This window comes from Pteronotus mesoamericanus, unplaced genomic scaffold (genome assembly GCF_021234165.1).
Source record: "Pteronotus mesoamericanus isolate MK-2021 breed Mesoamerican mustached bat unplaced genomic scaffold, CSHL_Meso_final contig_74, whole genome shotgun sequence".
In the NCBI taxonomy this organism is placed as follows: Eukaryota; Metazoa; Chordata; class Mammalia; order Chiroptera; family Mormoopidae; genus Pteronotus; species Pteronotus mesoamericanus.
Genome location: NW_026555247.1, coordinates 7308462 through 7336271, shown reverse-complemented (window position 1 = coordinate 7336271; position 27810 = coordinate 7308462). Strand labels below are relative to the sequence as shown.

The 27810-nt window shown below is 41.5% G+C and overlaps 1 protein-coding gene across 1 annotated transcript in view; it reads right to left on the bottom strand.

The window, feature by feature from the left end:
- Window positions 1-27810, bottom strand: part of TTC39C (tetratricopeptide repeat domain 39C) — a 103348-nt gene that overhangs the window by 6474 nt on the left and 69064 nt on the right. The window contains exons 5-10 of the mRNA XM_054583457.1: window positions 27136-27490; window positions 25274-25442; window positions 8001-8094; window positions 5456-5563; window positions 2630-2739; window positions 1460-1583 (exon numbers count right to left, since the gene is read on the bottom strand). Of these exons, the coding sequence (XP_054439432.1) occupies window positions 1460-1583; window positions 2630-2739; window positions 5456-5563; window positions 8001-8094; window positions 25274-25442; window positions 27136-27490 (960 nt within the window). The remainder of the gene's footprint in view (window positions 1-1459; window positions 1584-2629; window positions 2740-5455; window positions 5564-8000; window positions 8095-25273; window positions 25443-27135; window positions 27491-27810) is intronic.

Below are 27810 nucleotides of genomic sequence, written 5' to 3'. Positions count from 1 at the left end.
GAAAGCTGACAAATTTTCTACAGTGACTAACAACTATGTATTTTTGAATAGTCCAAAATATTAATACTAAATCTTTTGAAAAAGGTCAGCGTATATGTGAATAAGAACACATTTCCAAAGATAAATTGCTTTCTGTGATCTTTTTGGATCTAAGTGTCTGTATTTTAACACAGCAGTCTTATCTTGTAACCATACCTCTAGCTGCAAAATGTATCTTCACACTCCTGGGAGGGTGAAGCTGTGTGTAGGAAGCTTATAACTTTGCTACTCATTGTATTGTCCTCAGTCCAGCAGCATCAACACTCACTCCTGTGGGAGCTGCAAGTCACCCAACTGCTCTGACTTCCGGGTTGCTCGTTATAAAAGGGGTATGACAACAGTGCCTGACCTTCTCACCGCCCCCGGCTGCAGTGTGGAGCAAACTACATGAATTGTCAGGCTATTAATATCATTCAAATGTCTGCCTTAAACCTTTAGGAGAAATGTCATAGTATTTCTTTAATAACCAGTAATGCATTAATTTACTTCAAGGTTTAGTTTATTCTGTGAACTTTTCCTACAACTATAATAAAAAATGACTTTATGAAGGTCATATTACTATAATCCATGGACTTAGGTTTTTTTTAAATCTATGCATCAAAAATGTAGGCTTCTAATCACACTCTTAGGTTATTTAATCAAGAGAAATGAGCATGTAATGTCCAAACAAAAAGCTAGTACAGTTATGCTTGTAACAATATCACTTATGATAGCCAAAAGGCCGGAGACAGCCTGGGTGTCCACGAAGAGGAGAGTCAGGAAGCAAACTGTGGGATAAGTAGAGCCATACAATGGAGTACCACTCAGCAAGGGGAAGGTTCGGACGACTGACACAGGCTACGCCGCGGACCAAGCCCACGGCTTATAATAAACAAAGCCAAGTACACACTAAACAGTACACACTGTCTGGTCCCACTTATATGAGGTTCAAGGACAGGCAAAAGTAACCTGTGGAGAGAGAACTCAGAGCAGCGGTTGCCTGGGGGCGGGGCCTGGCTGGGAGGGGGCACAGGGGAGCCCTCAGGGGTGGTGCAAATGTTCTGTGTCTTGGTTGTGCTGGTGGGGGCTGCGGTGCCTGTCTGTCAAAACTCACGGAACTGTCCGCTTAATGCCTGTGCAAGGACTGTGAATCAAACCTGTAAGAAACAAAGGGCCTTCGTTGAGAACAACAAGCTTCCAGCAACCCCCATGGCTGCAGAATGAATGCAATCAGCGTGTGTCACCACGCGCCGCAGACAGCGCCAGCATGTCTGAACACCGGAGTGCCTCCCGCACCTGTCACCTAAGCGACCGAGCTCTCTGAATCGCTGCACCATTGAGCCAAGGCTGACAGATTTGCACTCTGAATCAGATAACAGTAATGAGAAACTGAAGAAGCAAGCCGATAGGTATAGTTTCTTGGTTTTTGTGTTTTTTTTACCTTGACTCATCCTCTGCAGGTTGGGGAAGGAGCAGTTGGGAAGGGCTTTCCACAAGTAAAGCACTTCGATGGACGCCAGCACGCAGAGGGCTTTGGTTGGCGTTTGTTTCCGAAATCTCTCTGCCTGCAAGTAGGTAGCATGATTAGGTTACTTAAAAAAAACAAAAAAACAAAAACCAGATTCAAATAAGAAATGTGCTTCAGAGACATTAAACAGTACACAGTTCATATCTGACATGAACAACCCCTTCCTACAGAGCTAAAAATGAAACATTTCCTATAAAAATTTTTTTTGCTAATTTTTAATATATTAGTACATATGCCTTTCACTTATTATTCAACTCAATCTCTTATCATGATTCAGGATTTATTCTGAAAACTCTGGGATGAAACTAGATTCATTTCAGTTTAAATCAAAGGGATTAATAAAAGCTGGGTGACAGTAACTCAATGGGTTTATAAGGAGGACGTAACACTAGGTGACTTTTAGTTATAGTTTTACTGAAGTTTTAATTTCGTACCCCAGTGCAGCTCTCTCAGTGCCATTCCACATTACAATCTCGTTTACACTCAAACTAAGTCATTAGCTGCTCAGTCAATAAAAATTTACAGAATTAAAATCATGGAATATTTAGGATATGACAAGTTGTCATATAAGCCACGGTCATTCAACTAAATTTTATTCTTAAAAGTATAGGATAAATTAGGGACACTGTTCCTACAGTCCCAGGACTTTCTGCTGGTAGATTTGATGCTAACTTTCTTTTTTTTTTTAAATTAGCTCAAAGTGTGGCGTGTTCACTATACTGAGAAGCAACATACAGGGTCTGTACAGGGTCTGCAGTTTTAATTCTTCTGAAACCGCCTCACTCTTTACACAGCTGCTTTCCCTCTTCAGATACGCTCAATAGCTCTACAGGGTCTGTAATATCTCTACACATTCAAAAAAAAACAAAAACAGAAACACAACTGTTTTAATCAACCGCAGCAAAACAAGCACTCTCCATGCAGAGCAGAAGTACGACCATGAGAGTAAATTCTCCCCACAGAGGTGAACTGCATTTTGCGTGGCAAGTTGCCAACGTTAAGTATGATTTCCTAAAACCTAAGACAGTGTTGGTTACAATGCCCATTATAAATAATACTCCAGATCACTAGGCCCCAACATACCTTTTTCACTGAGAACTGCTCAATTTGATTGTTTTTCCTTTTGAAGAGTTTCTGAACTTCTTTAAAGACAATCTGTGCCCCATCCACATCACCGGTGGCTCCTTGACAGACTGTAAGAAACCACCATTATATTGCTGAAGTATTTAGAGAAAATGCCACTTAGGGTTACCTAGGTTGGTGATACCTGGAAATGTTACCAATGAAAAAGCAGGAGCATCCTGCCGATCATCCTTCCATTGATTTAACAACTGTTTTCCAGGTGCTAGGCAACTAGAGCTTCGGGAACATGCGGGGAGGCCATGGCGCTAGTCTTTTTGCTGGGGAGACAGCCTTGTACTCAAAAAAATCATAGTGTACAGTTCAGCGGCAGCTCACATGCTCAGAAAGTAGTCTAGAAAGGAAACTAGAAAAAAGCAAGGAGGATCTAGGAGGATCTTGAAAGCTTCCTGGGAGAAGAACATCCCTGTGTCTGGAAAGAAAGTCATGAAAACCCTACACATGTTCACTGGCACCTACCACCTATGAACCACCAGCAAAAATACACATGTTGCTTGTACCCTGAAGAAATGTAAATTTCAGTTCCAGAGATAAGATGTACACACAGTCTCATAGCTACAATGTACAAAGCGATAAGAGTCTTCAGAGTAGGAGAACCAAAATGCTTTTGGGAAAGCTTAGAAAGAGAAGAGATCATTCACTTTGGAGTGAACAGGGGAGCTTTGAGGACTAGTTGTCAAGCTGAGCTTTAGAGATGAGAAGATTTTGAAAGTCTGTATACCATTCTCAACCCGCCCCAAGCCCCAGGCAAAGCCTTAAAAATAAAATTCTGATGCATGTTACAACTTAGATGAACTCTGACAACATGCTAAGTGAAATAAACCAGACACAAAACGCAAATACTGTGTGATTCCACCTATGTGAGATACATAAGAACAGTCAAATTCATAGAGACAGAAAGTAGAATGGTGGCTGCCAGGGGCTGGAGGGAGGGGAGAGTGGGGAGTTACCATTTCATGGGTACGGAGTTTCAGTTTGGGAGCATAACAAAGTTCTGGAGGGACGCACTGGTGATTGTGGCATAAAATTAAAAAAAAAAAGCATGTACTCAAGGCCACTGAACTGTACACTTAAAATGGTAAAAAGAGTTAAAATAGATTCCATGTTTATATATATTTTACCATAATTTAAAAAAACAACAACACAGCACAAGGGATGAAGCCCACGGAGGCAGTGCTACTGGTCCCTGAATGCCCACCTTCTCTGGCTCTACCTGTCAACATGTACCTGTCCTTCACAGCCAGCTCAATGGCAGTTCCTGCAAGGTGCCTTCTCTGATCGCTTGGCGGCGACCCTTCTCTTGCCCGCGTCCTCTTTGTCGCGGAGCTATTCACACACATCTCATCATTGGCACAAAAATCCCCTGGCAGGGGCAGAGTCCTCCATACTTTATCGTCTCCTACAACCGGTATAAATAATCCTGGGATTTTCAATCTTTGGAGAATAAATGCCCCTCTTTATAGCCACAATGCACATTTATTTTTTCATGCTCTATGCGCAACTAGATTAAAAGAAAGAAAAGCTGCCCCCAATTGACTACGTGACCCAGTTACACCTTAATAACCGCTGGGCTGCTGTGCAGGGCTTGCTTATTTGCCTCGTCTACACCTCAACACGTTGGGCCCACGGAGGCTGCTCAATAAATAGCTGCTGCTTTCATCTGAGGTGCTTGAAAATTAAAACCCTAAAAGTGGGAGACACAGTATACTAACCAGCATATTGAAGACAATCCTATTCAAACATAAGCTACAGAGCTACATGAAAACGCAGGTTCTGCAGGGACTTCAGCAAGGACTGTGGGTCTGAAGGGGTTTCATCACGATTGCTAAGGGACTGCAGCTTTAGAATATCCAGTATATATATTTGGGCCACTGCTAAATTATTTTAACTATTTAAAATAGTCAGTTAAGGGGATAGAATGAAAGGAGATCTGTCATTAAATCCAAATATTCAGAGAAATAAAGAGATATTTAAAATAATGTTTCAAAAAAAAATAAAATAATGTTTGGACCAGCCTTGAATTTTAAGTAAAAGAATCACTTATATGGCTGTACACAGAGAATTCGTCATCAGAGGCAGAAAGTCAACCACCACCACTTGGATTTAATTCCCACCTCTACAGTTCTGTACAGCACAATGGCACTTGTGCATCTCAGGGCGCAGAAAACCCTTTTGTCCACCAGGTGGCAGCACATCTTTAATTATCTCATACAATGGCAAAAAGCCAAAATCCTCATGTCCCTATCAGAAATTACAGATGTTTCTGTTATAAGGATGTGCAATGTTGAAGTATCTTGTGTTCTGCAAAATCATACTGTAAATACTACAGGGTGAACAGGTAAAATGAGACTGGAGCAGACTGCTCAAAATTTATGTGACTTGGTAACCAAGGCACTAACAATCTTAAAGAGATAAAATTAAAAAGACATGTTTAAAAAATATATTTTAGGACAAAAAGCAGAGGGATAGGGTGAGGCTGCTTAGGGAAAAATGCACAAAAACATGGAAAACCTTGCAATAAGCATTTGCAAGACAGAGCATGTGACCAAAGCTGAGAGGGACAGAGGGGAAGGGGCGCAGCGTGCGCTGCTGAAGTGGTCAGTGCACACTGCACTGTGCTGCTATTTACTTGGTAGCACAAAACATTAACGAGCTGAGGAGAGCTGAGGAGAACTGAGGGAGAACACAGCTTCTGCCTCCTCCTGCCGTTATTCTCCCATCAGCTGACGCATGTGAGCTAATAACTCACAACAGAAGTGGTCTACTCACCCGCAGTTAAATAGGCATAATAGCACTGGGACCACCTGGACTCATTTTTTAGCCTCTCAAAGGAATCAAATGCATCCTTGAAATTCAGCTCTATCATGCTGCACCAACCTACGAAAGAAATATTTTCAGCATACAACCTTCGAGTACTGCAGTGAGCTTCATATACCATCTCTAAGCTACAAATCTCTAATTCTATTATCATTCCCTCTGAGCATTGTATTACACGGCATGAAAACTTTTCAAAAATTACTTTCTGTTAAATATTCTTAATGGGCCATGTTGATTAAGATGAGGCACTTCTGGTTCCACAACTAATTTGCGCTGTATAAAAGAAAGTGATGTAAAGATTCCTATAAAAACACTCCAATTTGTTGCCCACAGTTTTAAGATTAACCCAAGCACAGCAGTACTTGTCCAAGAGTAGGCAGAGGCACAGGAAAAGCAGTGCCATTAGCTTACACAGAGAGTGACGACCTCAGAAAGCCTTAAAGCTCTCACTTGCTCATTACTGACTACTATTAATCCTCAAACTGCCATGAGAAGTAGAGAGCAAGCAGTCTGCAGGCTGGCAATGGAGTGGAGAAAAGACCGCTGTCTTTTCCAGATCTAAACGCCATTAGACTGGCCTCCTGGTAAGGAAGAGCAGCAAGGGAAACGGCAAGGAATTTCATCCCCATTGTCGCCACAACATCTCCCATCCACCGAGCCCCTTTGCCTGGCCAAGCGCCGTGCCAGGCACTGTACAATTCCCTCTAATCCCATGACGGCCCTGCAGGGGTGGCTGACGGTGCGCTCACTTTACCAAGGAGAGCACCTAAGGCATCAGGTCCCTGCTCAAGGCCACACAGCCACTAAGAGGGGAGACGTGAGGGTCGAAGGCCAACCCTCTTTCCTGTCCATGCTATTGGCTGCTGTAAAAAGAAAATTCCTGCATCAGGTACATCAGGGAGCTGTTGGGTCATCTTTTACCTGCCATGTGTACTGTGGGGAAGAGGCGGACCAAAATTCAGTGCCAAGTTCTATGGGATAGGATATGAAGTTGACGTATTTTAGAGTAAAAAGTGGGTCTGATCATTTTCATCTTGTAATGGATATTAAGGCAAGATTTAAATTAAATACAAACAAGAGGAGAAAGGTAGTACTGAACCAGAATAAGGAGCCTGAGTTCTGATTTTGCTAGTTTTCTCCAGGGCTGAGCTTTGGAAGCTGAAGCTGGGTTCAGGGATTTCTAGGCTTCTTCCTTCAGCTCTGCCACAGGCCTTCAAATGGTACATGAAAAAGGCCACCAAACTAGGTCTTTTAATTCAAGTTCTTTGAAACACACTCTGGCCTACGTAAGGGCTCCCAGCAGAGTTCAGATTGTACAAATACACATTCTGCACTGGATTATATACCCCTTCTCCCCCTCCCTAAATACACAAGGCATTTATAGTGTCGCTTCCTGGGCGACTCCCAATCTTTTAGTTTGCACTTTTCTTTAAAAAGATTCAGGAAGACAATCATGTCTCCAGAAGGCAGGTGGCAGGCATCACGGGGACCCGGCCTGACAGGCGCCAGCTGCCTCCCCAGCACCGCCCCTCCCTCTCCCACCCCCCTCTGCAGGTGGCTTTCTGAATCCCAATTTCCTCTGTAATTCCCACCACTACCTCACCTTTTCTTCATGCCTTTTCTGTGAGATATAGGATGCGACCTTGTAGTAATGGGCTGAAATTCTAAAATGTATGAACCCCTTATTAAAAATTTAAAGTTGTGTTTAAGCTTCTCAGCACCTGCTACATAAAAGGATTATATAATTACTAACGGGAAGAACTTCAGTCAACAAAATAATCCTAGCAACAACTTTGGGGAAGGAAGAGGAAATCTTAAGCAAATAAATAGTCCCAAGTCTGTTTAGAAATTTGTCTCCAGGAGGGGAGAAGCCAAACGAAGCAGCTAACACGTGTGGAGGGCCTTCTGCGTGCCAGGCACCCTGCCTGATACTCATCTGTGTTATTTAATCTAAACTTCAAACTGCTACGAGGGGAGGCACCTTAACTCCAATGGCAGCCACCAGGGGTACTAAACCCATCCAAGGCTCTTGAGCTACTTGGTGAAGAGCTGGGATTGGAACCACGGGCCAGACTCTCTCCTATGCTACATTCTTCTTCTCAGGTAAACATTGGTGAGACGGAGGAGAAGACTTTTGAATTTTAATGTGCAGTTGAATAAGGTATTTACAAATGGTTTTTGGTCAATTAACTTAACATTGAATAACACTGATAATACCTATTATCCTATATTCAAAATATTATAAAGAGTAAGTTACAAAGAAATCATGAGATCACTGAGATAAACATCATTACTTATACTATGATAACAAAGTCTCATTATTACACGGAGGCAGCAAGCATTTTATAAAGGTACAAACTGAATAGCATTAATAATGAAAAAGGGCACAAGAATGCAGGACATTTGCATGACAAGAAGCTGGACATAAGCTGAATGGATTCACACTTGCATTCCCACCGTTTCATGACAAGAAGCTGGACAGACATTTCATATTTACCAATTTCATACAGACAGACATGTTGGATTTCTCTCTGATCTACTGCAAGTTCCAAAGCAGTATGGAAGGAAGTCAAGGCACTGTTGATTTGACACTGAGGAAACAATGAAAATAAAGTTACTGGCTACCAAGTCATTATCATTATAATTTCATAATTCAAAGCATCCATTTCCTTAATAGTCATTTAAAACCAACTGAGCAGGATAGAAGAGAGAGATTTAAAGTTTCCTGGGAACACACTCCCATTTGCCCCATGCAGTTGTGAGCAAAGAATCCTCTCGCTCAGTCGGGAGACTCGGCCAGCAAGGACTTCGCTTGCGCCCACCTCCTCCGACGGCCCTCCCCGCAGACTGGTACGACAGAAGCTGCTGTCTTGCAGTATTGCTAACCCAGCCCCTTGTGACCGGATAAGCCGAACAGGCACAGGGACTATATGTCCTCTCCCTGTGTCTACCCACCGGGACGGGGAAGCCTCCCGGGCAGCACTGGGTGGCTGCACGAGGCCGCTCCCACGGCCCGGCCCTCAGCACCCTCTCGCTCTGTGACTCACTCGTTCTCAGCTGTACAGCTGATAGCACAGTTTGACCGGACACCCCAGGCTGCTGTCCCTCTGCTGGCTCCTGGCTCTCACATCTCCTTTTCCAACACTAAAAAAATTCTCTGAGGGTCAGATTACACTTCTGACTTTTGCATTTATCTAGCACTGTCTAGAGCCCAGCAGACTCTCCAATGTCTGTTCTACTTATTCCTGGTTAAATACATTGTGTTTCTTTCCACTAAAGATCTCTTTCAACACCTGCCAATTTGATGCCACTCACACCTGATCAGAGCACCTATAAAACATCACCAGGATAAAAAGGGTTAGATTAAATCTTAAACACGGTGATGACAGGTGTCACGGGCCATGCATCAATAATAAATACAGATCCTAGGTGTCGAGACCTGACACAGCCTGCTCTCCAAGGCACATGCCTAGGAGCGTTCCCTCCTTGCTCTGCCGGTGCCCGGCGGCTCTCCCTGCGCTGCACATGCCCTTCTCTCCGTGCCCCCTCTGCTGCCCTTCCCCACTCCCTTTCCAAAGCCCCACTGCCCCCTTCTCCCCCCAGGCAGCCAGGCAGGAGCATGGAGGGTCTTGGAAGAGGGGTTGCCAGCTTCCCTGGGAACCTGCCCCTACCACATTCCTCATCTCCTTTAGTGACGCATGGTCACTGTGGGAAGCCTCTTGGACACAATACACCTCAGGGATGAGTCAGCCAGCAGATCTGCAGGACAGTCTGTAACTCAGGAACCCTATAAGCCAAATGACTCATTACCCAAGGCCATGGCTGGCACAATAAGTGTTCGTGCTCCATGGAAACTCTACTCTGCCATCAGGAAGATTCGAGCCATAGCATTCGATCCCTCCTTACCATCCGCGGATGCTGACGGGAGATAATACGTCACCATGCCACTAATTCCTGTCCTAATAAGTAGCTTACCATATAGTGAAGGGGAACTCACAGGAATGTAAGAAGCCCACAACTCTGAAGTCACACATGCACACTGATTATAAGCACGAGGCCAAAATACCAAAGAGGTGAAAAATCAATCTTTTATGACGAGCGTATGTGTGTAGGCAGAGAGACCTGGACACTCACTACAACCACTTTTCCCTTTCTGGATCAACAGGGTTTTTTTTCCTGCATCATACATGCAGTAAAGGTAGTATATTGTCCATTTCATGCATCTCCCCAGTTCACTAACTTAATGATATTAAACTATCACACAGCATATTTCTGAATGGGCCATCACTCCAAGCTGTCCACAGCCGGGGTTTAATGCATGACTGTAAAATGACACAATACCCTTCAGAAGACAGGTAACTACTCAGGTGAACATTTATCTATTGGGCAACTGCTATGTGCCTGGGATGGAATTAGGCGATGGAGAGTCAAGGAAGGACTAGTCAAAACAAAGTTCTGAATGCAGTTCAAGTAAAAAGAAACAAAGTAATATTTGTATCGATATCATTTCTCTTAATTCTTTCAAAAACTCTGAGATAGACATACATTAGTTCCATTTTCAGATGGAGAAACTGAAGTTCAAAAAGGTTAAGTAGCTTGGTCAAGGTCAACAAGCTAGCAATTGACGAGTATTCAAACTCTTCTCCAATTTCCCCCCGAGTATGCCGCCCTCCCTCCCCGACCAGGAGAGTGTACACAGGTGTGATTAAGGATCCTGAGATGAGAAAATATCCCGGATTACCCAGGCAGGCTTTGAATTCAATCACAAGTGTCCCTATAAAAGGGAGGCAGAGAGAGTCAACGCATGTAGAAGAGGCGGCAATGCGACTACAGAGGCACAGGTTGCAGTGGTGTGGCCACAAGCCCAGGAGTGCAGGCAGCCACCAGTGGGTTTAGGAGGCAGAGAAAAGCTTCTCCCTAGAGCCTCCAGAGGGAGCACTGCCCAGCCACCACCTTGATTTCATCCCAGTGCAACTGACTTTGGACTTCTGGCCTCCAGAACGATGAGAAAAAATAAAGTCCTGTTGTTTCAGGCCATCACATTTGTGGTAGTTTGTTACACAGCCTTAGAAAACTAATATGGTATATTTCTTTAAAAATTAGTAAGAAATTACCATGCTTTTTCTGTTACAAGCACTCTAATAGGAATACTGAGGCCGTTTTTTCATCTTAATGGCATTATCCCCAGAACAAGCATAACTCCAAAATTAATTTTAGTTCTATTTTGATCACTCATTGAGGAATCACAGTGAACAGTTATTAAAACAGTGGAAATGTTTCCCCTTCTTTTTCATCAAAATAATTTAAAATAAAAATGATCTGTGGGAGTTTTTAATCAAATAGCCATGACACAGAAGAGAAAGGAGAATTATCCTCAATTTGATACTCGTTTCCCAGTTTAATTTTTTAAAGAAATATACCTACCCTGGTCTACAGATAATATAGAAAACAAGCCAGTATGAAAATGCCATGAAGCCAAGCATTAGGCAGTAATATATGATAATATAACATATACGTCTGTCTCGTGAATTATCCATTGACACACTGTGTCACAGAAACTCCCTAAAGCTTCAGTTTCCTCATTGGTAAAATGAGAAAAGTGTTGGCTAGTTTCATCTGCTTCCAGAGGAAACCATAAAGAACAAAAGCACAACTCTTTGCCAAATTCAATGGAGCATATTTACTGCTAAATTAAAATCAGCATAACTGATGTCTACTGCATTGTTACTACGGAGATGCAGGGCATTTTTTGTTATTCAGGACTTCCTCCTTTATAGGTGTACTCTCAGGCATTTTATAACACTTGTGGCAACTGTAAACGGATTTGCTTCTCCAGTTTACTTTCTAAGTGGATGTTGCCAGTGTGTAGGGAAAACTTTGGGTTTTTGCTAATTGATTTTGCATATATATTATTACATTCTTATGAATTCTCATAACTGATCTAGTTTTTTTTCTTGGGTTTTCCAGAGAGATAGCAAAACCATTTGTAAATAATGGCAGCTATTTTACATTTTTAAAAATAATTTAAAATACTTAACTAATTCGCTAGGTCTACCAGTCAAGCAAACACAGCAAGTATCCTTGCTTTATCCTGACCTTTAATGAGGATGTTCTAAAGTTGCAATGTTAAATATAGTTTGCTACACATTTTCAGTAGATGTCATTCTTACCAAATAGAGTTACTCTCTATTTCTAATTAGCTAATTGTTTGTCTAGTGTTTTAAAGCACATTCTATTAAATGCTACTTGGACATCCATCGATAGAAATGTATGGTTTTATCCACTGCTTCCTCAATGTATGGGATAATAGAAATGCATTTCCTGAGGCTGAGCCTTACTTGCCTTTTTGGAATAAGTGCTACTAGGTCATAATATGGCCTTCAAAAATACATTAATGGACTTAATTTACTAATATTTATTTATAACTTCTATATTTAAAATGAATTTTACCTATACTTTTTCCTTTAGTGCCCACCTCTGTGAGTATGGTATCAGGTAATGCCAGAATTTGCTGACTTGTAGAAAATATTTCCATTATTTTTTATGCTCTAGAATTATGTAAATAACTAGTTCACTCTAAAGTCATACCTTTCAATAGAATAATTCATTAAAAATGTTTAAATTACAATATGTTGTTCTTTGAACAAGCACATACTGTAACAAAGAATATTAAATTTTAGTCAATAGCACCAGATTTCAGTGCCAGACTTCATAACCAGCACAATTGTGAACTTTCGGGAACAATTTGTTGTTCATACCCTCAGGACATTGAAATTGGGGCAGATGAGCAGGAAGCAGCAAAAGAGATGGACAAGGAGCGGCCAGTGAGCCTGGAGGAAAGCGAGGAGTGCAAGACCCCTGTGGCCAAGAAGAGGGAAGAGGGAATGAGCAACACTGAACGGAAACCCACACCGGAGCAAACCAGTCTCCTTGGGTGTACCTAAAGGGAGAATGCTGAGCAAACGCAGAAGGAATGTAAGACGAGGACTCTGAAATTTCTAATTAATGAAATTCCATACATAAGAAAGGGCCTACCCACTGTGAGTAACATGAGACATGAAAGAGACTTCACAAATAAGCAAAAGATGACGGTGACCTTGAACACATTTCTTAGGAAATACGGCCAGGGATTTCAGCACGTCCCTAAGGACTGGATCACAATGAATACCATGCTACTGCTGATTATACATGCAAATTGAAGATTAGTTAATTATACACAGATTTCTTTATAATGGGGATGTTTTACTTCATTTGTCCTTTCACGTTCTGCACAAACTTCTACCATAAGAGCTCCCTCAGAGCCTGTTGTGAATGACTAGAAGATACAGATCTTCAATTGGTAATTACAGTCAATGTTCTAGCAAAAGGCAAACAGTAGTTTTTTCTGGAATGCACGTTTTTATCTGCCCTTTGATGTACTTTGTATTTTACCATGTTCCCAAATGAATATGCGTTATTTAGACATACATAACAAGGTAGTTGACAATCCATGTTCTGATGATGAGCCTTTAAAGGATGCTGTCTTAACGAGCCTGTTCCTGATCTCATCATCGGCATCATAAAACCTAACGTGCGGTGCTCTTATCATGTGGAGGTAAGATGACAAAAGTCTTGGTGGCTCCCTCGGACAGCCCATGTGCTTTGCTGAGTACCGTACAGCTGTTAGAAGTGGAGGTGATGAAATTGAACCTGTTTGTTCCAACTCGACTCCAAAGCCAACACTCCTCACCTTCCAGCTGCGCTGCCTCCTCATCCCAGAGCCCACAGGCAGGTGGCCACCCTTACTCAGGCACCGCTCCCCCCGACTCAGCCCTGCCCACGATGACCACCCATTCATCTGGCACTTTCCTTTTATTGCCTTGTCATGCATTCACATTGCTCTCTTCGTAACTCAATTTTAAATTTCCTTTGGGGCAGGGCCTTTTTCTATTTCTCTTGGCATCCCTCCCCCCGGAAGGCCTTTTATATCATAGGCAACAACTCTGATTACGTACAAATAATGGAATATAGTAGCTGTGTCTTCAGCACCTCCATATGGACAGTAATCCCCTTGAAAAATGAGTAATGCAACCAAAAGCACCACTAATGGTAGAGGAGCTAAATAATGCACCAGTCACAAGAGTTTTTTGGTCTCTCAACAGTTATGTGCATTATTTTGACAAAATGTGTGATGAAAAGTGCTTCCTCCTGGATTTACAACACAGATACAATTCTGTCTAAATAAGAAAAGCCCTGACCCAGCACCATGCGCTCAGTGCTTTGTCATATCCATGTCACACTACTTAGGGCTGACAGGAAGTTACGGCCCTATTTTTTTTCCAAACAGGACACAGGCTCAGAAAGGTTGGACAGCTATGTGGACATACCCATTGAGAACTGAGCTCACGCTTTTTCAGTTACATCATACTGCCTTTTAAAATTACAAAAAAGAAATTTACATGAAAACAGTAAATTTAAAATAAATGTGCTCATATTAAAGATGCTGTCAAACACTGAGGAAAATACAAAGAATTAACTCAGAAAAGACCACAGAAATATAGAATACTCTAATGTACAACAGTCACACTACTCCAAAGAAGACAGAACTTCAAGACAAACAGAAAGGCCTGGAAAACAGATGGAGAAAATCTAATATACAGAGAAACTTGTGTGAGAGAAACAAATAGGAGCCATAATCAGAAAAATGACTTTGAAAAGTTTCCCCAGAATCAAATGGCATTCTCTCAAAGGATGTCAAATGGGCAAGCTGCTCTGTGGCCTTTTTTCAAAAAAAGCAGAAATAATCCCAGGTAGTTAGTTTTGAAGATTAAAAAACCATAAAAATTTTATGACAGCTTTGTTGAGATATATTCCACACACAGGCACATCTTGGAGATACTGCGGGTTTGGTTCCAGACCACTGCCATAGAGTACCACAATAAAGTGCAATATAGGAATTTTGGGTTTTCCAATGTATGTAAGTTACACTACACTGCAGTCTACTAAGTGTGCAGTAGCATTATGTCTAAAAAAGAAAAATACCTTAGTGCTAAAAAATGCTGTCACCTGAGATGTTATATAATAGCATCAAAGATCACTGACCGACAGATCACCGTGACAAATATAATAATGAAAAAGTTTGAAACAGGGCAAGGATCATCAAACTATGACACAGAGACATGAAGTGGGCAAATGCTGCTGGAAAACAGGCAGATACACTCGCTGGACACAGTGTTGCCTCGAACCTTCAATTTGTATAAAACACAGTGTCTGCAAAGCACAAAAGAGCGAAGGGCAGTACAAGGCATGCCTGTATCAGACATTCAAGTGGCTTTTACTATATTCACAGAACCACAAAATGTGAAAGTTGGAAGAAATCTTAGAAATTATGGAGCCTAGTGTTTCTCAAAGTGTGTTATATTGAACCCTCTAACTTTAGAGGATGCTGGTCAAATTGGGTAAACACAGCATGCATACCTGCCTAGTCTGCCTTTGCAACTTTTTGTTGCAAAATAAAGTCTCCGAGAAGCCCCAGCATATTCCAATTGACCTGACATGGAACCTCTTCACGGAACATGTACAAACTAGTCATCAAAGCAGGGCTCTAGGGCAGATGCCTCAGAAAACCGCATCTACTCCGACCCCCAAATTTTCCAAGTAAAAAAATGGAGCGACATGACAGGTGGCCCGGCTTGACTGGGGTCTCACAGCTCTTCCAAATCATCAGGTGTGTGAGCGGCCACTCGGAGCAGACTGTTTCCACTGTTTATGGCGGGGCTGAAACCAGGCTTCCAGACTTCAAGTCCGTGTCCTTTCTATAATGCCACACACCCACCCGGAAGCTCTGAAGCGATATGCCGACAAATTCCAAGGGCTAACAAGTCCTCCACGAGAAAGCATAGAGGAATGAGAGCTACTACACTAAATGCAGACTTAAGAAACCAGTGTGCCCAAACACTATGAGTCCAAAATCATAAAACAGAAAAGTTCAATATGATACTACGAGAAAATATAAAATTTCACAGATTTCTGGACAAGGGGTAGGTAAAAGGGAGAAATGCTGTGTCCTAGAGCTTGGCTCTGCATGACCCCTTGAGGGGAGCCCACTTTACACTTCCCAGCAAGAGAAGCATGAGGAACACCGAAGAACTGGAACCCTGACCGCACGGGTATGTGAACCCACGTGTGAAACAGGAGGAAGACAAAACACTATGATCACCTTTTCAAGCTGATATTAAGGAAAAATATACCCAAACCAGGTAAGCAGAAAGGGAAATAAACAAGGACAACAGACACAACCCTGAAGATGAAACGAAAACAATACACATGCATCCTGTATGCAATTAACCACAAGCACGGAACTCCTCTATGAGAAAAGTGATTTGCATTGAGAAACAGAATCAAATGCTCTGTGGCTTCCTGGGTCCGCCCTACACTCCCTGCCTCTCTCCACCAAACGCTCCATCTTCACTGCGATCAGCTCTTTCGCCTGGCCTTTTCTCGGAGCCGGTGGGCTTTAATCAGGTTACCCTCTGCGCTGTCACCTCTACAGCAAACTCCTACCGACTCTTCGAGAGAAGCCCCAATACCCCTCCTGCTGCACCATCTTTCCCATCTCGGAGGGTTCCGCTCTGAGTGAGTCGTACTATGTTTCATCTTCCGAGAGACCTGTGTGTTTTTCTCAAAGCCAGGCCAGGCCTGCATCCACTCACCTGCTATTTGGCCCTGACGCCCTCCAGTGCACAAACTCTGTCACTGTCACGTTAGCACCGCAGCCCCAACAGCAGCCACGGCCGTACCACCGTTACAGCCTACCACCGGCACGAAGGCCTCCCGGGTTGCCACCTCGCTGAACCCTCACAGCAAGCTCTGCCTCACGTACCACTAAGGTTCCCATTCGCGGAGGAGGGTAGTAAGGTTTAAAGAGATCAAGGGTATCGTCAAATGTCACTCAGCCAAAGTGAGGAGCCAGGACTCAGCTCGGAAAGGTGAGGACAAGGGCTGTGTACAGACTCAAACACGGGACCATGCAGAGCAGAGCCTGGTCACACAATGTATCAAGTGACAAATACGAGATTAATCACAACAAAAGACACGCAGCAATCAACATTTAATAATACTGAACCTTTAGACAGCTGAAGGGGTCCAAGGCAGGCCACCTCAAAATATGCCACTTTGGAATATTATTTTGAATTAACGTTACTTCAAAAAGTAACGCCTACGCTTGTTACTGGCTGTACTTTTTTTTTTTTTTTTTAATTTTTTATTTTACTGATTCTAGAGAGGGGAAGGGAGGGAGAAAGAGGAGAGAAACATCAACGTGAGAGAGAAGCATTGATCGGTTGCCTCCTGCAAGCGTTCTGACCAGGGACTGAACTGGCAACCCAGGCATGCGCCCAGACCAGGAATCAAACCTGCGACCTTTCGGTTTGCAGGACAATGCCCAACCAACTGACCCACACTGGCCAGGGCTTGTCTGTCTTTTTTATAATATCTAGCCTGGTGAAGGTGAAATTGCATCTTATTTGGTTCTGATTTGCATTTCTTCATGACTTATGTTGAGCATATTTTCATGTGCTTTTTGGTCATTTGCATATCTTCTTGGAAGAAATGTCTCTTTATATCCTTTGCCTATTCTTTTAATTGGGTTGTCTTTTCATAACTGAGGTGTTAGAGTTCTTTTCATATTCTGGCTATCAGTCCTTTTCAGATATATGATTTGCAAATATCTTCTCCCATCCTGTGTGTTGTCTTTTCACTTTCTTGATGGTACTCACTGCAACACAAAAGTTTCTCATTTTGAGGTGCTGCAGTTCAATTTACTTTGGTTGTTGTGCTTTTGATGTGTCTGAGAAACCACTGCCTAACCCAAGAGTTTTATAGTTTTAGCTCCTCCATTAGGTCTATGATCTATTTTGCATTAATTCTTGTGTATGGTATGAGGTAGTGGGTCCAACTTCATTCTCTTCATGAGGTATTCACTTGTCCTAGTACCACTTCTTGAAATGACTATTCTTTGCCCACCGAATCTGTAGCTCAATTAAGTTATATTGTCATTTTAACAATATTGAGTCTTCTGATACATGAACATGAGATGTCTTATCAGTAACACTTTAAGAACTATCTTTAAACTGCTTTAATTTTCATCATTATGAAACTAAAACAAGTAAAAGAACTACGCAGCTGAAAACTGCTGCTGACTGATGAATGATTATGCTCTGGCCCACTATTTCTTCAGCATAATCTCTCATCATTCGGCAAGAGCTATGGAGCTCTTTATACTCTTTGATCTTACTAATGACTCCACTAAAGCCAGAACCCAAGGAATAATTCAAGGGAAAACATGCTAAGATATTTGCTGCAGTATTTGCTATCACAGTGAAATATTGCAAAGTAATATGGAAAAAACTGTTTATTATCCCAACAACAATTTCCCCAGCAGGGAAATACCAAATTATTAAAACAATGGAAATCTAAATAGTCTTCATACCAGTTATTTATAAAAACTGTTAAAACATGTAAACATTAGATTTCTTTAAAAAAACTGAATAAAGTCTCATATGGGTATTAAAGATCACAAAATAATTTAAACAGAATTTAATTAGCACTGGCTTATTTTTATAAAGTTGCTTGATCTCTTAAACTATTACATATGCATTTTAAAATGAGAGGCTGTCCTTGTCACCTGTAGCGCAGAGAAGGACATGGGACAACCCACTTACTGACATGTGATTCAGCATTAATGCTGCTGAGTAGCAGTCTGTTCAGCAATTCTGCTATCAAGGACACCTAACAATAGGGTCCCACCCTTAGGGCTGGGGGCTCATACAGGTAGGGGAAGCTCATCCTCTGAGGCATATTTAATGAGCTCAGGGACATGAATCAATATTATCCTTCTACTTGCTTTTCAAACCAACAGCCTGTAAAGATAGAGTTTAAGTCTAGGAATAATAAATGTATTTAACTTATTAGCAATTTTACAATCATCTCATTTCAGTGAACAGTCATTAAACCACACAATATCAATTTATCTACCTGCAAAGTAAAGATAGAAATAGCCTCCATCTCTCCTTCACCAGAATAATCAGTCTCTTATTTTGTGTACTTCTAATAAATGGCACTTTGAGTTCTTGGTGCCTAAAGTAATAGACAGCCACGTAGGATGCAGGGAGGGAAGACTACAATGAACAGAAGAACCTCAGGGAGTTATTTCTCTTCCTGCATCGCCTTTTTCCTGATCCTATAAATAACAACATTACATCATGCTGGCAAGCGTGCTGTTCTAATACAAGAGGCAGGCTTGCTTGTCCACAGATGCAAAGAAACGCTGCTACCGAACAGCTCTGATGACGGTCAAATGTCCCAGAGTCAAGGAGCACAGGCCCTGCCCTGCTCCGGTCTGGCGCTTCGGCCCTGGCCCCCGAGGGCTCTATGACTCCCAAGGACTTTGTGTCTCTTTTTACTACCTGATAGGTTAATCACCAGAGGAATCACTTTTCTGTTCCTGCCACAATCATGTGAGCTCAGGGGCTGAAAAGCAACACAGGCCTCCCCCTTATTCTGGGGAGCACCAATGAAAAATGTAATTTTATTGTTATAAAAGTCTGAAGAGAAAGCACTACAGTCAGTTTTTAAAAGGTACCTCAGACAACTGAAGATGCCGACAGTAAAGGTGGAAAGAGCTCCAGGGACAGGACTACACGCGCTGGGGTAGAGTGTGAACGCCTTTCACACAGAACTTCACTGGTACAGAAAACAGGGCAAAAACCCCCTAGGCCCTCTGGGAAGGAAATGGGACAATAAGGTGAAGTACAGGTCAGCTGTCAAAGCAGGACACTGCTCTTGAAAAAGGGAAACCACAGCCTCTCCTACACCTTTCTCAGCAGGAAGCGGGGTGGGGTGCAAAGCAGGGGAGCAGGCTGCAGGGAGGAGGCTGCTTCTCAGAAAGGACAAGGAAGGCAGCTTCAACAAGACTCAGATCACGCGACAGGGCACACACGCACAAAAAGGCAAGTTCATTATCAGAGGCCCTCCTTGTCACATTGAGGCAGTGGAAGTTCTGTCCTCAGGCAGTGGTGCTGTAGTTGCTGTAGCTGCCATAGTTGCTTGAGAGGCAGTAACAGTCCAGGGCCTGCCAGGATAAGCCTGTGGGGGCCAGGGGCTCAGGTCTCCTCAGCTCCCAGCCAGGAGCACGGATGTCATTTAAGTCCAATTGCTTTTCACCTCATTTAAGTGTATTTAATTCATTTCTTTAGAGTCACACTTCTTTAGCCAGCACATCAGAATTTAAATATCAGATTTGGTACCCTCCTTGGGAGGCCATCCTCTTCTTGTTCTCAACGTTTCTGTACCTTCCTCAGAACTGGCTTTAGGAAAAGGTGTAGGCACCGCACAAAAAGAGTAGACAGTCCTTGATAATCAACCCCCTTTCTTAACAAAGGAATGATGTCACTCACATTGATCAATGGATTTTCTGCCAATAGACTCATCTAGTCATTCAATATATACTGAGGGCCAGTCTTGTGCTAGATCCAGAATTCTGTTCCCAAAAACCACACTCAAGGTTTAAAATGCCAGCATGCAGGATATTCAGAAAGCATGGGTCCGGGCTCGGAAGGAAGTTTCAAAATAAGAGTCCTCAAAAATGCTTACATAATAACTTCATTAGAATGTTTATCGAATTTCATTCATGCAAATATTTAAACATTTATGATAGATGAACAGACTAATGATAAAAATTAGTTTTATTACTAAATAGATGCACTACATAAACTGTACAATATTATGTATATATATAAACATACCTCTGTATATTACATACTAAGTAACTAGATTGTTAAAACTTAAGAAGAGGGGAAGTGGCACAAATCTGTATTGTTTAGAGAAGAAAAGAGGGCTGGCGGGAAATAAAAATAGTTTATTAAAATATAGACTTGTTCCTAATACTTCTAGATTTGCCCCTAATACTTTTAAAACAATCCAGAAAAATAATCACTTGTATATTAATGGACTTATCTCTACCATAGGCTTAACTGAATGAAAATTAATAAAAAATACAAAAATTCAAAACTATATTTTAAAACTGAGATTACTATATAAGTCACAATTAATTTCCTAATAGCTTTTTTCATAGTGGAAATTTAGGGAAAAGTAAATACAATATATTAACTATATAGTACCTATAGCTCCTGTAGCTACATGCACACCCATTTTTTCCTAATCACAGGCCTTGCTTTGCTGAAAGCTCTCAACACCAAAACAAGTTATTTCTCCTGAGAAGAGAAAAAAAATGGGATACCCTACACCCCAAGCTTAAGCACTCAGTAAGAATAATAACAACTCAGTAAGAATAACCACTACCATCGCACCACTACTTAGAAAGCACTTATCACATGCTAAGTGCTGTATGAACCAATTTACCCCACACAGCAGTATGACAGTCACAAGGAGGGAGTCAGCACAGACAGGAGAGGCAGTAAGACAGGTAGCAAGGACAACACAGGAGGATGGAAAGACTGCAGGTGGGGCATGTAGACGCGCAGTGGAGAGGAACCAAGGCAGAAAAGGCAGAGTTCTGACACGCGTGAGCTGCTCCAGCCCCAGAGAGCAGAGGTTCTCGCCATCCTGAGGTATAAAGGGTCCCCAAAGGTGTCGGACTTCACTGCTACACCATGTTAGGCCATAAAACAGAAAATAATGAAGCCACTACAATAAGGACTATATGGGAGTGGCCCAATTGGTGGATATGTTCAATGCCATCTTCCCATACAAACTAGAAACTGTCCCGAAGTACATAAAGAGTTGTTCATGATATTAGAAGAGAAAGTGCACATAATTGGAAAATAACGAGTACAGGAAAAAGTAAACCGACCAGCACATTTTGAGCTTGTCACTGTGTATGTGAGCCAGCTTACAGAAAGGCAGCTGGTCAAATACTTTTGCAGATTCTGAGTCCTTGAAGAAACTCAGTCATTTTAATAAGACATAGCTGCCTAAATTCAAGCCCTCAGACCATGTTCTGTGTTTGCTGATAAAAAGATCTCAAGAGGTTCCATCTCTAACCTAAATGCTCACTGAGAAGACAAAGATTCTTTGCAAGCAAATTCAGTGTCTGTTTTTGTAAACTGAGCTGGGGCGTTACAGGCCTTAGCCTTTGAGAAGAGCCGCCTCATAGCCCCTTGGGGCCAAGGTCCTCACCTGCAATGAAGGACATCACCATCTGACAGCTTCCTACAGGGTTACCTAGAAACAGTAGCAAATAACGGGTTTCTGGACCCCTGGAGGGTAACATCAGTAAGGTTTCAGGTGAGCCCTAAAACCCTTTCATCCTCTGGGCCTCGGGGAAGGGCCAAACAGAAGCACTAATCACATTTCATTTAACCCTCAGGTACAGCTTACTAAACAAGCAGTAACAGATCTTTTGGCCTTTGTTTTTTCCTTAAAACCAAACATCAGTTGGGTAAGCAGGCTGCTCACAGTGAAAAAGTTCCAGCATCCACTACTGCACTCAGATCATAGTATTTCCCCTAACAGAGACTGTACACCTGGTAAGAGCTATAATGTTGTCTGTGTACCTCCCAAAACTGTATTCCTAAGAATCCTTTAATGGCACTGTTGCTTCCTCACTGCTAGAACCCTCCCTCCAACAATGAAGGACCCCTCGCTCTTAGCGTGCGCTCGGTCCCTAACAGGAATCAATTGTGGCACAAACTAAAACTGTGCCATATTAAGTTTTGGGGGGAAAAGTTTACTTAGTTTAGCTAAAAGTTAAGCATTTTTTAAGTACAAAATTAACTAAAATGGCAAGCATAACAAAATATAAATCCTTTTACATTTCTATTTAACAGCTTCAAAACCCAATTCAGAACCTCGCCAATTAGCAGCATAAAGAGAGTTCTAATAAAGACCTGATGATGCAGTGCCTCCCACTGTGTGCTCACAACTGTGAACTGCAGGCTCTCACCCCAGTCAGCATCTCTGCTGAACACTAAACCTAGTGTCACAGTCAGTTAATCAAAATTTATAATGCTTATCCTTTAAGAAACTTACATCTAGGAGAGCTCTTACCCTGTACCCAACTTTCATTTCACAAATGATCACTGAAGTGAGACGGCTTAAGTCAATGTGAAATTTCCTTTTACAGTTTTATTTCCTCCTGCACAAACCCAAGTGAGAAGAGAAACTTTAGTAGCTTGCACATCTTTTCCTATATGTAACACCTTAAACTTGACTTTGAAAGAAAAGAACACTAACATGTAAACTGGACCACTCAAAAGATTGATCAGAACTATGTTTTTAAGGTAGTGTAACTGCACAGAAACTTCCTTTCTTTAATATGACCGTTCTCCTCCTTTCCCTTTGGATTCGCCTTGGCCTCACCCGGCCCCCTGACTTGCCAGCCTTCTCCTTCCCTTGCAAGGCCACTCCCTTAATCATTAAGCCCTCAACACAATGAGGTTCTGATCAGCATCAAATAGTCTTCTGTTTTTATTTTTTATTGAATTTATTTGGAGTGACATTAGTTAATAAAATTATACAGATTTCAGGTATACGATTCTGTAACACGTCATCTGTATATTGTATCGTGTGCACCACCCCAAGTCCAGTCTCCTTCCATCATCCTTTATTGCCCCTTTACCCCCTTCTACCTCCCTCTACCCCCAATTCCTTCTGGTAATTACCATGCTGTTGTCTATGAGGGCCTTTTTCTTTCCCTTTTTTTTTTTTTTTTTTTTGCTTAATCCATTCACCTTTTTCACCCATCTTCCCAACCCCCTCCCCTCTGACAGCTGTTGGTCTGTTCTTTTTGTCCATGAGTCTGTTTCTATTCTGCTCAGCATCGAATAATCTTAGGAAAAAGCCTTGGGTCTGTTGACCACACAGAGAGAGTTTCAGTTAAACCAGAGATAACATTTAGGCCTCAGTTGTGTTTCAGCTCCAGGCTAAGAAATGGGGAAACCAGATGAAGCGACCCCACGGTTGACATCAGGACCAGATGCACTCATCAACCACCCACCAATCAATCAGTAGAGACCGCGGCCCTCACCATGATCCTAACTCTCTTAATCACCATGACTAATGATTTTTCCAGCCCTGACTAGGTAGCTTAGTTGGTTAGAGCATCGTCCCGACATGCTAGGTTGCAGGTCCAATCCTCAGTCAGGGTACATATAAGAAGCAACCAATGAATGTAAAGCAAAGTGGAACAAATCGATGTTTCCTTCTCTTTCTCCCTCCCTCCCTCCTCCTTCCTCTATTTCTAAAATCAATAAACAAAATTTAAAAAATAATTTTTCCCCTATATAACTCATTCCCTGGAAGCCATTGGGAAGCCGTGTATTTAGGCATTAGCTGGTCTGTGACTGTGGGCATGGGCCACTTCCTAAAAACAAATCCTTACTTTCTTTGCTGCAGGCTCCTATTGTTATCTTACTGGGCTTTGATGCACACAGGCAAACAGGCCTCTTTAGTCTGGCAACAACAGCAAGAGAAAAAAAAGGAAGGAATATAACTAAAGGCTCGTGAACCTAAATGCAAAGAAAACCAGTGTCTAGATAACAAGAAGAAAAATACCTTGGACCTGGGTTTAAATAATTCACATCCTGGTGAGCTTTCCATGCTGTGTTTCAATAGTGATAAATTATTAATCTAATCCCTAAAATACAACTTCCATATATGAAAGTGAGGAGTCCTCAGATTTAAGGAGGTAATTCATGAAGGAAAAAAATTATTGGGGAAATAATATACACTGTATTGCTCTCTCTCTCTCTCTCTCTCTCTTTCTTTCTCTCTCTCTCTCTCTCACAAAATAACCCTGTGCTCATGAAAACATTCTAAGGCAAAAATCTTCAAAAGCACTCATGGCATTTGCTGGGGGCGGGCTTCTGTAGAGTGCCTGGTTACCTGGAAGACAGATGTTATTCAAACTTCAGATTCACTACTAATAGTGGTAAGAATATGGGTGGTTCACCTAGCAGACAGCCACCTTCTTTCATATGTATGAGTTATTTCTTATGAACATTTTCACTTTTGTCCAAATCCTCATGTCCTCAAGCAAGCAGACAAAAAAACAACAAACAAACAAACAAACAAACAAACAAAAAACAGGTGCAAAGGAGAAGTAGAGTAATCTGCCTCCCACAGGGTCAGGCCATGTTCTGCTTCTGGAATTAGCCAGGCCTCACTTGCTGGGTGAGTTTGGGAAGTCACTTAAAGCCCTCTGGGATCGCCTTTCTTCTCGTCTATAAAATGTTGATGACAATGTCCTATCTACACCATATGGCTGTTCTGAGGATTAAATGGGATGGCAACAGTCCGGCACAGTATCTAGCCAAACGAAGCACACAAAAAATAAAAGCTACTGCAATTTCAAAGCTGATACTGTCCTTGACATTTAAGGCAATAACTTGTGTGTAAATCCACTATTAGCCAAAATGAAAATTTAGAAGCAGATTATTAGTAACCCCCCAAAAGAAAAAACTATATTTTGTGTTCTTCAACTGACAGACTTGCTAATGCTCCCCGGCCTCCAGCTTAGAGTACACCAACCTCATCTCACTGCCGGCGCGGAATCTCAGCCCTGCTTCGCCCACGTCTCCTGAACAGAAGACAACTGACCAACATCTTAGGTTGCCGCACGTCTTTTGTAGCAATGACACCATGAAAGGCACAAGAACAAAACTGTTCCTCAACCCTTGACATTAGGGCTTATTGTGATGCTTGTTCCCAAGTGAGAATTATAGATGGGATCAACAGAGGCTTTATTTTTTAAAAATGAGAAAGGCACAATACCTCTAATCGTTGTATGCGTCCCTTGAAAAACATAAAGAGGGAAGAATTTGGATAAGCAGCTTCTTTTTTGAGAAGAATTTCCTTTGCTTCATCCAGGCCTGCTTTGTTATCACTGCCATCCAAGGCAAAAAATGGGCGGACTACAGTGTGGTACCAGAGCAGAGCTAATCTAAAGGAAGAGGGAGAGAAATGTTGAACAGGAGTCTTTTCGGAGAATGCTTCTACTTTTCACAAATCAGTATGTCCTCATCCAAAGCACACTCCTTGCCAAAGCTTACTATTCAGTCTCTGAAGTAAAATCAGACTATCATTTCCCATTGTAATTTTTTCAGTATTTGGAAAGCTGCAACTTTCGCACAACATATAAATCAGCATACCCCCTTCTATCAGGTGAGAGGAAAATAAGATGATAGAAGCATTTAGCTCTTCCGAGGCTTCTAGATGAATCTCTACACATTTGCTCATCAATGCACAAGTTAAAAACAGTCCCTGGTCACCATGAATTTACTGTCCCCTCTAAAGAAAGCATTACTCTTTACAAAAGAAAAATGTTTTCTCCAGTGTTCACAAACGTTAACAGTGTGCACGTCTCAGAATCTGAATTTAAATACAGGAATCACAGGCAAAATGAAACTTAATTGGGTTAAGTAATTGAGAGGACTAGGTAAAACGCCCTTTCTCTGGCCTCAGAGAATGCTCAATTTTAAAAACAAGTAAATTACTTAGAATTTCATCACTTCAAATTCATCCCTTTCAAGAAAAATGCCATCTTACACTAATTAAACAAGATAGATTCATTGGAATCTTCTTTAATGAACAAAAATATTTAACCAATGCAATAAATATTTTCATGTAAGTGTGTGTTTCTAGCATATTCATACATTTGGTTCTCTTTTGTGTATCAGGCCACCTTACATAATTAATCCAATTCACTCTTTTCTCAGAAAATAAGATATAACAGACAAATCATCACAAGTTACAAGTCCCTAAGTCAAATTAATAAAGGACCACTGTGTAATTTAATAAGTCTGATGAAGCACAAATATTTTTGAAATGAAAAATTAATGATCTCTTCAACAGCTACCACTGATTAAGAAAAGTTAACATCAAATTCCTCCATACTGACAGGAGTAGGAATAGAAGTCACTAGGGTTCTCTATGATATCAACATTTTTTGGAAAAATTTTGGCAAGTGGTATAAGGTCAAAGTACATATATTACCTGGTAAAACTACTCAAATTGCAAATGGTAAACATTTTTTCCAAATTTGAATAAAATCATTATCATTTTTAACTGATGGAGCAATGAGAGGATCCTCGCTCTAGATACTATATACTCTTGTGTTTACATAATTGTCAGGTAAGCTTAAACTAGGACTCAATGTCATGGAGTAGCATGAACTATCCAAAGCCATATACATATAAGAGACCAAGGGACCAACAAGAATCATTGAGGAAAATTAACCAATGAGGAAATAAGAATAAAAAATGTCAGAATCACAGAAAAGTCTTATCAGATTTGTATCCTTTAAGTCCAAAAATCAGAATGTGAATCTCAGTGACTGTGGTCAAGGTCACAAAAATTGCTTACAAAACCATTTAAGGTTGAAAATAGGATTATTTTACCTGTTTAAATACAGGAGTCATGTATGATACTTAAGAACAGTGCCCTGTTCTCTAAAGACGGCTTTTATAAACTCCATCAAAAACACGGTCCTTGGCATTGCATTGAAAGACATTAAGCACGGCATCATGTCAACCAACCAAGCATTTTACCTGAAGTTTCCTTTAAAGGTTTTGATTGTTGTTCACTTACTTTCAACACTACATTATCTACCAAAGCATTGCAATATAGCTACTCACGTAGCTAAAGGGGCCTTCATGTCCTTACTTTCGCTTGCATACATCAGTGAAGAAAGGCCCTGTAGGCGGTCTCCAGGAAAACCCAGCAGGTTGATGATTTTGAGCAGGTTTGGGGGCACCATGGATATGCAAAGGTGAAAAAGGCCATATCCAAAGCTAACAGCACCTTTCAGTCTGTTTAGAGACTCCTCAGACACCCCTTCAGTCACAATATGATTATCATTTGCAGCATCAGAAGTCAAGGGCTCTTCAGTAAGCTTCTTCTGATACAGTTCCTGGAGGGCATTGATGTCCAGGTAGCATTTGTTGTAAATCTTCCAGGCCTTCCTAAGGATCCACCCACCTTTTATATACGCTACAAAGAGAAGGGGGGAAAAGCATGAAAAAATAAGCATTAAAAATAATTTACCTATGTTAATAAACGATATTGAAGGACAGCCTGAAACTCATGTAAAATTGTAAAACAAAACAAAACAAAAAAATTATCATCTATCATTGCACCTTGTTTTCTTTATTGGGCTTAAATTCTTTACTGGTTGTCTGTTTCCTGTTCCTACACTGGACGAACCCTTGGAAAGAACCAAGTATTTTTTTGTGCGCTGTTGTATCAAGCCTCCCCGCCCCCCCGCCATGAGCTAGCGCATAGTTTATAACACATACTGAATGAAAGAATGA